This window comes from Rutidosis leptorrhynchoides, chromosome 1 (assembly GCF_046630445.1).
Source record: "Rutidosis leptorrhynchoides isolate AG116_Rl617_1_P2 chromosome 1, CSIRO_AGI_Rlap_v1, whole genome shotgun sequence".
Lineage (NCBI taxonomy): Eukaryota > Viridiplantae > Streptophyta > Magnoliopsida > Asterales > Asteraceae > Rutidosis > Rutidosis leptorrhynchoides.
The window spans coordinates 539318186-539330585 of NC_092333.1; the positions used below are offsets into that span (position 1 = coordinate 539318186).

General features: G+C 34.2%; 1 protein-coding gene across 1 annotated transcript; it reads right to left on the bottom strand.

The window, feature by feature from the left end:
- Positions 1 to 10111: 10111 nt before the first annotated feature.
- Positions 10112 to 11775, bottom strand: LOC139877980 (protein TIFY 10A-like). The gene is made up of 4 exons (XM_071865343.1): positions 11460 to 11775; positions 11041 to 11310; positions 10892 to 10949; positions 10112 to 10454 (listed from the first exon to the last, which is right to left on the bottom strand). The coding sequence occupies exons 1-4, from the start codon at positions 11608 to 11610 to the stop codon at positions 10346 to 10348; spliced, it is 588 nt and encodes a 195-aa protein (XP_071721444.1). The 5' UTR covers positions 11611 to 11775; the 3' UTR covers positions 10112 to 10345.
- Between the last annotated feature and the right edge of the window lie 625 nt (positions 11776 to 12400).

Here is a 12400-nt window from a genome sequence, read left to right on the forward strand (position 1 = left end):
AACTCTTGTCTATTTTACAGTATAAAAACACAAAATGGATAGACAACCCAATATTTTAAGAGACCTACCCGAAGACATGATTGATGAAATCTTGTCTAGAGTCGGTCAGAATTCTTCGGCACAACTATTTAAGGCGAGATCAGTTTGTAAGACATTCGAAGAACGTTCCAAGAATGCCTTGGTTTATAAAAGACTTTCGTTTGAAAGAAGGGGGATATCACATTGGGAAACCCATAAGTTACGATGTGTTTACTTTGACGCATATATTGCGGGGAACTCAAATGCTATTTTACGCAACGGGTTAAGAAATTATTTTTACTCAATGTATCCGAATATAGGACTTCATGATTTAGAAAAAGCGGCTAACATGCAACATAAAGAAGCATGTTATGCTTATGGGTTAGTAATGTTCGCTTCTCACCAAAGTGAGAACAAGAACATCGGGCTACAACTATTAAACAAAACATTCCCACAAGTGACGGAGTCGGTAATTGGGGTAAGAAATGAGGTTTTTAGATTATTACGAGACTGTTGGTCATTACGTAACCTTCGCCCTTTTGACGACGTTACAACACGTTGTCATACTATCGGTCACAACGATTACATTCCGTAAGACCAAGGATGGGAAGTCGTATTAGTAAAACCAGAATGCATGACTTGTTTCTGGACGTATGAATTACGTGTCTTTATTGCCTTTGCTGAACGACTTGTGCACTAGCTAGAATTATCTTCACAACTATCTTGTATCAAAGTTATTGTGTGCTATATTTCATGCTTTATGTAAAATAAGCGGTATTGTAAGTTTGTAAAATATTGTATAAAAGTTTGAACGCGAAATATTATTACAATCAGTTTTTCATATAGAATTGTAGTAGTTGAATTGTATATTAGCTACTAAGTATGAACTTAACGGGTAGGTACTACCCGAATTTAAACTTATAAAACGCTAATATGAAGAAAAAGCTTTTATAAATGAGTTCATATTATGCTACGAAATACTATTAACTACTCTTAATATTCTGTATGATTAACTTGTTCCATTTAACTATTTTGAAGGAAATGGCACCGACTACTCGACACACCGTGAATATGAATGAAGAGGAATTCCGTACTTTTCTAGCTTCAAACATAGCCGCAGTACAGGCTGCGCTACATACCAACAATAACCTTGGATCTGGCAGTACAGGAAATCGTGTAGGATGCACCTACAAAGAATTCACTGCCTGCAAACCTTTGGAATTTGATGGAACCGAAGGACCGATCGGATTGAAACGGTGGACCGAGAAGGTCGAATCGGTGTTTACCATAAGTAAGTGTACTGAAGAGGACAAAGTAAAGTACGCTACGCATACCTTCACAGGTTCTGCGTTAACATGGTGGAATACCTATCTAGAGCAAGTGGGATAAAATGATGCGTACGCACTACCGAGGTCAGCATTCAAGCACTTGATGAACGAGAAGTACCGTCCCAGAACCGAGGTCAATAAGCTCAAGACAGAACTTAGAGGGTTACGAACCCAAGGATTTGATATTACCACGTACGAAAGACGATTCACAGAATTGTGCCTATTGTGTCCGGGAGCATTCGAAGATGAGGAAGAGAAGATCGACGCATTTGTGAAAGGATTACCGGAAAGAATCCAAGAAGATATAAGTTCACACGAGCCCGCCTCCATACAACAGGCATGTAGAATGGCTCATAAACTAGTGAACCAGATTGAAGAAAGAATTAAAGAACAGACTGCTGAAGAGGCCAATGTGAAGCAAGTTAAAAGAAAGTGGGAGGAAAACGGTGATAAGAATCACCAATACAACAACAACAGCAATTACAACAATAATCGCAACAATTATCCCAACAATCGCAACATCAATCGCAACTACAACAAACGGCCCAACAACAACAACAACAACAACAACAACAACAACAACAACAACAACAACAGTAACTACAACAATCATCCCAATAACAATAATAACCGCAACAAAAACAACAATCAGAAGCAGCTATGCCAAAGGTGTGAAAAGTATCACTCGGGGTTCTGCACCAAATATTGCAACAAGTGTAAAAGAAATGGTCATAGCGCGGCGAAGTGTGAGGTCTACGGACCAGGGGTTAATAGAACGAAAGGAACAAATGGTGTCGGAACGAGTAATGGCGGAGCAAGTAGTGTCGGAGCAAGTTATGCCAATGTAGTTTGTTATAAATGTGGAAAACCGGGCCACATTATTAGAAATTGCCCAAACCAGGAGAACACGAATGGACAAGGCCACGGAAGAGTTTTCAATATTAATGCGGCAGAGGCACAGGAAGACCCGGAGCTTGTTACGGGTACGTTTCTTATTGACAATAAATCTGCTTACGTTTTATTTGATTCGGGTGCGGATAGAAGCTATATGAGTAGAGATTTTTGTGCTAAATTAAGTTGTCCATTGACGCCTTTGGATAGTAAATTTTTACTCGAATTAGCAAATGGTAAATTAATTTCAGCAGATAATATATGTCGGAATCGAGAAATTAAACTGGTTAGCGAAACATTTAAGATTGATTTGATACCAGTAGAGTTAGGGAGTTTTGATGTGATAATCGGTATGGACTGGTTGAAAGAAGTGAAAGCAGAGATCGTTTGTTACAAAAATGCAATTTGCATTATACGAGAAAAAGGAAAACCCTTAATGGTGTACGGAGAAAAGGGCAACACGAAGCTACATATTATTAGTAATTTGAAGGCACAAAAACTAATAAGAAAAGGTTGCTATGTTGTTCTAGCACACGTCGAGAAAGTACAAACTGAAGAAAAGAGCATCAATGATGTTCCCATTGCAAAAGAATTTCCCGATGTATTTCCGAAAGAATTACCGGGATTACCCCCACAGCGATCCGTTGAATTTCAAATAGATCTTATACCAGGAGCTGCACCAATAGCTCGTGCTCCTTACAGACTCGCACCCAGCGAGATGAAAGAACTGCAAAGCCAATTACAAGAACTTTTAGAGCGTGGTTTCATTCGACCAAGCACATCACCATGGGGAGCTCCTGTTTTGTTTGTCAAGAAGAAAGATGGTACATTCAGGTTGTGTATCGACTATCGAGAGTTGAATAAACTTACCATCAAGAACCGCTACCCACTACCGAGAATCGACGACTTATTTGATCAACTACAAGGCTCGTCTGTTTATTCAAAGATTGACTTACGTTCCGGGTATCATCAAATGCGGGTGAAAGAAGATGATATTCCAAAGACTGCTTTCAGAACACGTTACGGTCATTACGAGTTTATGGTCATGCCGTTTGGTTTAACTAATGCACCAGCTATGTTCATGGACCTTATGAACCGAGTGTGTGGACCATACCATGACAAGTTTGTCATTGTTTTCATTGATAACATACTTATTTACTCAAAGAATGACCAAGAACACGGTGAACATTTGAGAAAGGTGTTAGAAGTATTGAGGAAGGAAGAATTGTACGCTAAGTTTTCAAAGTGTGCATTTTGGTTGGAAGAAGTTCAATTCCTCGGTCACATAGTGAACAAAGAAGGTATTAAGGTGGATCCGGCAAAGATAGAAACTGTTGAAAAGTGGGAAACCCCGAAAACTCCGAAACACATACGCCAGTTTTTAGGACTAGCTGGTTACTACAGAAGGTTCATCCAAGACTTTTCCAGAATAGCAAAACCCTTGACTGCATTAACGCATAAAGGGAAGAAATTTGAATGGAATGATGAACAAGAGAAAGCGTTTCAGTTATTGAAGAAAAAGCTAACTACGGCACCTATATTGTCATTGCCTGAAGGGAATGATGATTTTGTGATTTATTGTGACGCATCAAAGCAAGGTCTCGGTTGTGTATTAATGCAACGAACGAAGGTGATTGCTTATGCGTCTAGACAATTGAAGATTCACGAACAAAATTATACGACGCATGATTTGGAATTAGGCGCGGTTGTTTTTGCATTAAAGACTTGGAGGCACTACTTATATGGGGTCAAAAGTATTATATATACCGACCACAAAAGTCTTCAACACATATTTAATCAGAAACAACTGAATATGAGGCAGCGTAGGTGGATTGAATTATTGAATGATTACGACTTTGAGATTCGTTGCCACCCGGGGAAGGCAAATGTGGTAGCCGATGCCTTGAGCAGGAAGGACAGAGAACCCATTCGAGTAAAATCTATGAATATAATGATTCATAATAACCTTACTACTCAAATAAAGGAGGCGCAACAAGGAGTTTTAAAAGAGGGAAATTTAAAGGATGAAATACCCAAAGGATCGGAGAAGCATCTTAATATTCGGGAAGACGGAACCCGGTATAGGGCTGAAAGCATTTGGGTACCAAAATTTGGAGATATGAGAGAAATGGTACTTAGAGAAGCTCATAAAACCAGATACTCAATACATCCTGGAACGGGGAAGATGTACAAGGATCTCAAGAAACATTTTTGGTGGCTGGGTATGAAAGCCGATGTTGCTAAATACGTAGGAGAATGTTTGACGTGTTCTAAGGTCAAAGCTGAGCATCAGAAACCATCAGGTCTACTTCAACAACCCGAAATCCCGGAATGGAAATGGGAAAACATTACCATGGATTTCATCACTAAATTGCCAAGGACGGCAAGTGGTTTTGATACTATTTGGGTAATAGTTGATCGTCTCACCAAATCAGCACATTTCCTGCCAATAAGAGAAGATGACAAGATGGAGAAGTTAGCACGACTGTATTTGAAGGAAGTCGTCTCCAGACATGGAATACCAATCTCTATTATATCTGATAGGGATGGCAGATTTATTTCAAGATTCTGGCAGACATTACAGCAAGCATTAGAAACTCGTCTAGACATGAGTACTGCCTATCATCCACAAACTGATGGGCAGAGCGAAAGGACGATACAAACACTTGAAGACATGCTACGAGCATGTGTTATTGATTTCGGAAACAGTTGGGATCGACATCTACCGTTAGCAGAATTTTTCTACAACAACAGCTACCATTCAAGCATTGAGATGGCGCCGTTTGAAGCACTTTATGGTAGAAAGTGCATGTCTCCGATTTGTTGGAGTGAAGTGGGGGATAGACAGATTACGGGTCCGGAGATTATACAAGAAACTACCGAGAAGATCATCCAAATTCAACAACGGTTGAAAATCGCCCAAAGTCGACAAAAGAGCTACGCTGACATTAAAAGAAAAGATATAGAATTTGAAATTGGAGAGATGGTCATGCTTAAAGTTGCACCTTGGAAAGGCGTTGTTCGATTTGGTAAACGAGGGAAATTAAATCCAAGGTATATTGGACCATTCAAGATTATTGATCGTGTCGAACCAGTAGCTTACCGACTTGAGTTACCTCAACAACTCGCGGCTGTACATAACACTTTCCACATCTCGAATTTGAAGAAATGTTTTGCTAAAGAAGATCTCACTATTCCGTTAGATGAAATCCAAATCAACGAAAAACTCCAATTCATCGAAGAACCCGTGTAAATAATGGATCGTGAGGTTAAAAGACTTAAGCAAAACAAGATACCAATTGTTAAGGTTCGATGGAATTCTCGTAGAGGACCCGAGTTCACCTGGGAGCGTGAAGATCAGATGAAGAAGAAATACCCGCATCTATTTCCAGAAGATTCGTCAACACCTTCAACAGCTTAAAATTTCGGGACGAAATTTATTTAACGGGTAGGTACTGTAGTGACCCGAACTTTTCCATGTTTATATATATTAATTGAGATTGATATTTACATGATTAAATGTTTCCAACATGTTAAGCAATTAAACTTGTTAAGACTTGATTAATTGAAATATGTTTCATATAGACAATTGACCACCCAAGTTGACCGGCGATTCACGAACGTTAAAACTTGTAAAAACGACATGACGATATATATATGGATATACATATGGTTAACATGAGATTATGATAAGTAAGTATCTCCATAAGTATATTAACAATGAGTTATATACATATAAACAAGACTACTAACTTAAGGATTTTGAAACGAGACATATATGTAACGATTATCGTTGTAACGACATTTAAATGTATATATATCATATTAAGATATATTAATATATCATAATATCATGATAATATAATAATTTAACATCTCATTAGATATAATAAACAATGGGTTAACAACATTAATTGAGATCGTTAACTTAAAGGTTTCAAAACAACACTTACATGTAACGACTAACGATGACTTAACGACTCAGTTAAAATGTATATACATGTAGTGTATTTAGATGTATTAAAATACTTTTGGAAGACTTCAAGACATATATCAAAACACTCATACTTAACGAAAATGGTTACAGTTACTTTTCCATTCTTTTCTTTCATCAAGAATTCTAGTCGTATTCTTACCCGTATTATACACAGCTTCAAAACGTACTTACTATGAGTATATACCAATAGGAACTAGCATGGAATTCCACTCTTGATTATGTCATGTATGACTAATCAATTTTAACTTCTACTATGAGCTAGTCAACTAACTAGAACTCCTTTTAACCTCACTCACCACTCACCAATTACCACTTATCATTCACTCCATTTCACTTCCAATTCTCTTTCTAATTCTCTCTCAACACACACACACTATTATGAATGCATTTTTCCAGTATTTAATCATCATCTTCATCAAAAATCACTTCAAGAATCAAGCTATAATCATCATAGGAAGAACACTTCAAGAACACTTCAAAAATCCCTTCAAGTTTACTAATTTACTTCCAAGCTTTCTAATCCATTCCAAGTAATCATCTAAGATCAAGAAACCTTTGTTATATACAGTAGGTTATCTTTCTTATTCAAAGTAATATTCATATTCAAACTTTGATTCAATTTCTATAACTATAAACTATCTTAATTCGGGTAAAAATCTTACTTGAACTTGTTTTTGTGTCATGATCCTACTTCAAGAACTTCGAGCCATTCAAGGATCCGTTGAAGCTAGATCCATTTTTCTCTTTTCAAGTAGGTTTATCCAAGGAACTTAAGGTAGTAATGATGTTCATAACATCATTCGATTCATACATATAAAGCTATCTTATTCGAAGGTTTAAACTTGTAATCACTAGAACATAGTTTAGTTAATTCTAAACTTGTTCGCAAACAAAAGTTAATCCTTCTAACTTGACTTTTAAAATCAACTAAACACATGTTCTATATCTATATGATATGCTAACTTAATGATTTAAAACCTGGAAACACAAAAAACACCGTAAAACCGGATTTACGCCGTCGTAGTAACACCGCGGGCTGTTTTGGGTTAGTTAATTAAAAACTATGATTAACTTTGATTTAAAAGTTGTTATTCTGAGAAAATGATTTTTATTATGAACATGAAACTATATCCAAAAATTATGGTTAAACTCAAAGTGGAAGTATGTTTTCTAAAATGGTCATCTAGACGTCGTTCTTTCGACTGAAATGACTACCTTTACAAAAACGACTTGTAACTTATTTTTCCGACTATAAACCTATATTTTTTCTGTTTAGATTCATAAAATAGAGTTCAATATGAAACCATAGCAATTTGATTCACTCAAAACGGATTTAAAATGAAGAAGTTATGGGTAAAACAAGATTGGATAATTTTTCTCATTTTAGCTACGTGAAAATTGGTAACAAATCTATTCCAACCATAACTTAATCAACTTGTATTGTATATTATGTAATCTTGAGATACCATAGACACGTATACAATGTTTCGACCTATCATGTCGACACATCTATATATATTTCGGAACAACCATAGACACTCTATATGTGAATGATGGAGTTAGCTATACAGGGTTGAGGTTGATTCCAAAATATATATAGTTTGAGTTGTGATCAATACTGAGATACGTATACACTGGGTCGTGGATTGATTCAAGATAATATTTATCGATTTAATTCTGTACATCTAACTGTGGACAACTAGTTGTAGGTTACTAACGAGGACAACTGACTTAATAAACTTAAAACATCAAAATATATTAAAAGTGTTGTAAATATATTTTGAACATACTTTGATATATATGTATATATTATTATAGGTTCGTGAATCAACCAGTGGCCAAGTCTTACTTCCCGACGAAGTAAAAATTTGTGAAAGTGAGTTATAGTCCCACTTTTAAAATCTAATATTTTTGGGATGAGAATACATGCAGGTTTTATAAATGATTTACAAAATAGACACAAGTACGTGAAACTAAATTCTATGGTTGAATTATCGAAATCGAATATGCCCCTTTTTATTAAGTCTGGTAATCTAAGAATTAGGGAACAGACACCCTAATTGACGCGAATCCTAAAGATAGATCTATTGGGCCTAACAAACCCCATCCAAAGTACCGGATGCTTTAGTACTTTGAAATTTATATCGTATCCGAAGGGTGTCCCGGAATGATGGGGATATTCTTATATATATGCATCTTGTTAATGTCGGTTACCAGGTGTTCACCATATGAATGATTTTTATCTCTATGTATGGGATGTGTATTGAAATATGAAATCTTGTGGTCTATTGTTACGATTTGATATATATAGGTTAAACCTATAACTCACCAACATTTTTGTTGACGTTTAAAGCATGTTTATTCTCAGGTGAATACTAAGAGCTTCCGCTGTTGCATACTAAAATAAGGACAAGATTTGGAGTCCATGTTTGTATGATATTGTGTAAAAACTGCATTCAAGAAACTGATTTCGATGTAACATATTTGTATTGTAAACCATTATGTAATGGTCGTGTGTAAACAGGATATTTTAGATTATCATTATTTGATAATCTACGTAAAGCTTTTTAAACCTTTATTTATGAAATAAAGGTTATGGTTTGTTTTAAAAATGAATGCAGTCTTTGAAAAACGTCTCATATAGAGGTCAAAACCTCGCAACGAAATCAATTAATATGGAACGTTTTTAATCAATAAGAACGGGACATTTCAAACCAAACATCGGAGTAATGTTTATCTGTAATAATAAAAATTTGTTATCAGATTTGTAAAGTATAGCGAATTTATGGGGCAAGAAATCATATTTAACTGTATGAATATACATATATTCATAAAAATACTTACCTTTTAAAATCATAAGTATAACTGTATTTTTAAAATCATATATTCATATATACATCTTCTTTATGATGTATATAATTGTATTCATAAATATTCATAAAAATACTTACCCAAATATAACTACACTAAAACACAATAAGAATCCTGATAAGAATCCTGATAAGAACCCTAACAGGATTGATGAAAGCGACAATTATACATTACCTGTGATCCTAATCTACTAATTTATGGAAATCGATCATGAAATTAGTTTGTAATTATGATAAAATCAATTTTATATAAATTCGTTGAACATCATCGATTGATGAAGATTCAAAATTATTAAACAAAAGTTTTGATAACATTAAACAATTTAACAAATCGTGAAGAAGGATAAGATTCAATTCACCTTTTGATTTTGCGAACCCTAATTGGATGATACTAACCTTGGTTTTGGATGATGCTAACCTTAATTTTGCAAACACTGATTACCTGATGTGTTCACAAACCCTATCGACGTTTTCACAAACCCTAAAATTTGTAATTCACAACAAAACACAAATAAGATGCATTCACAAACAATTAACTATCGATTAACAAATGAAATAACATCGATTATTGAATACATATCTTGATAAAACCAAACAATTGAACAAAACGTACAAAATGGAATGGATTAACAGTTACCGATGGTTGGTGAGATACAACAAAATTGATTATCCTCGCAAATCGGTTGAAGTATCCGGATGCTTTACTGATCGTCCTCTGAACATTCGTTGTTTGATTCAAAGGTATCTATGAAGCTATCGCTGAAGTTCAACCTAGCCCGTATTTTCATTAGACGCCGTTTATTAAGAGGAGGGTTGTTTAGTCAACAAACAAATGAAATGGGAGAGAGAGACAAATGTTGAGTGATCAAACAATTTAATGGTTGTTATTGAAAGATGATATTTAATCCAAGGGTCCTTTTTAGTCCATTTAAATTTTTTGGATAATAATTAGCTAAATTAAACTTTGTTATTATATATAATATAGAATATAGATATAGATATAGATATAGATAGTTATACCATCCATCCATACATCATTCAATATCACATGGAAAACTACTACTCCGTAGTACAATACAATAATGATACATACATTACATCTTCCTTAACAAAAAAAGATGCAAAAACGGGTTAAATATTACGTATATTCTATAGTTGCATATAGTTATATATAATACTAGAAATAAACGGGCATCCGCAAAAACTGCTAGAATAATCATACAAAACCATCGAAAACGTCTTTAAAATTGGTCATCTGAATTAGCCAATTGTGCACCTAGTCCCAACCATGCTTTGCTATCACCTTGCTTTGAAACATCTTGACTTTGGTATGGTGATCGAGATGTGATCCTGTTAATTATAGTTTCACAAAACAATAAGTATTTGTTCATTCTAATATAAAATTATAACCATTAATCATCAATCATCAATCATAAATCATACAAATTAAAAAGGAACACTAATCAAATAACTAAAGACGCATTATAGATCGTCATTAACTATTGCGTTTTAACTTTTAAGTAAATCAACATATAATAATCATTTTAAGAATAAGAAATTAAAAATTCTTAAAGCTGTCTTTTAACACCAAGATAAAAAATACTTGACAATTTCTGCACCACATCACTAGTGTTACATTACATTTTAAAAATGTTAGGTGTTTCCTTAAATCATATCATCACGTACATTTTAAAAATGTTAGGTGTTTCCTTAAATCATATCATCACGTACACCCAATTCTTAATTATGTATAATCAATAATTATTAAATAAAAAATAATTGATTACCTATCTTTTCTCTTCTCCAAGAATCGAGCAAGTGAAGCCTTTCTTGCAATTGGAAGATCTGCAAAAATACAACAAAAAACAAATTATTTCCTAAAAATACCCAATTATTTAGTAGAAGAATAAAATAAATTAAAAAAATTGTTGCTTACCAGAACTAGAAACAAAAGTGTTCTTCAAAGGTTCCTCTGGTTTTGAGGGTTTTTGGGACCCACCACTTTCAGCTAACTTGATTATCTCTTTAACTTTCTCAGGACCTAAATCATTAAACACCATTACCTGACCGTTATAAACTATAGTCATGGATCTTGACTGTTCATGCTGCTTTGGTACGGTGGCGGCTGGTTGGGGTACGGCGGCGCGTGGGGTCTCAGTCATCGGAATGAAATTCATGGTGGCAGTTGATGGTAGTACCCTTCTACCTAAAAGATAAACCCCCAAGAAAAATCAATCTTTATTCCAAGAAAACAATATCCACATAAAAAAGATCAAAACTTTGTCCATAAAACATCTTCAAGAACCAAAAAGTTTTAAACTTTATAAAATTCAAGAAATCAAATAAACAACATACCAAGTGTTAGATCGGGGAAACCGCCGTTTTCCTTCAAATATTGAGAAAAAAGATTACAAGTTTGAGAAAAACTTGACCTTTCACACGATCTCACCGGCGTATTTTGGCCGGAAAACCAACCGGAATCCACAATTTCAGATGAAGTAGACATGATCAATTAATTTTTATTTTATGTTATAATTATTTTAAGGAAGAAAAAAGGAAAATACAAATGAGTATGAAAAAATATGTAAATAGAATGCGAGTAATAAAAATTGGGGGAAAGGGGATTAATAGACTCGTGACCTATATAGATTCAAGAGTCGTGTTCAAGGTACCTTCAATCAACCCAACTTGTTCCCTTAAATAATAAAATGAAGTATAAATATCTTCATGTTTTCTATAATGTTTAACACGTGCTATATAATGGTGGACCTTTTATGGTTTCCTAGTATTAAATTGGTACTCCGTTCCTAAATCTATTCATTCCTAAATCTATTATCCACCACAAAAAAAAACATGCCGTTTACAAAATATATATATTGTATGTACTTTTATGTTTAATTTGCAGTCTTACCTTTTAGTTTTTATCTATATTTTTATTTTAAATAATTAAAGCATTGATAGAAAAAACTTTTATCACATTATTACTATTCATTGATGATCCCAAACAAAAATTTTATATTTTTGTTTTAATTTTTATTTATTATTATTATTGATCTTTATTTATAATTCTAGAAATTTCTCTAAGGATAGAGTATTTTTAAGTTTTAAAATCGTCAAAAAGTAGAAGCGTTATATGGAGTGATTAATAATATAAGAGTAGTATATCTTATCTTATCTTATCTTATCTTACTATTATACATAAAGAAGTTTTTCACCGACCACTCCTATTTTTGCTCCACGTGTCAGCTTCTTGTTGGTCAATGCAATTATTTAAAGGCACCCGTTTTCTGTCCTTG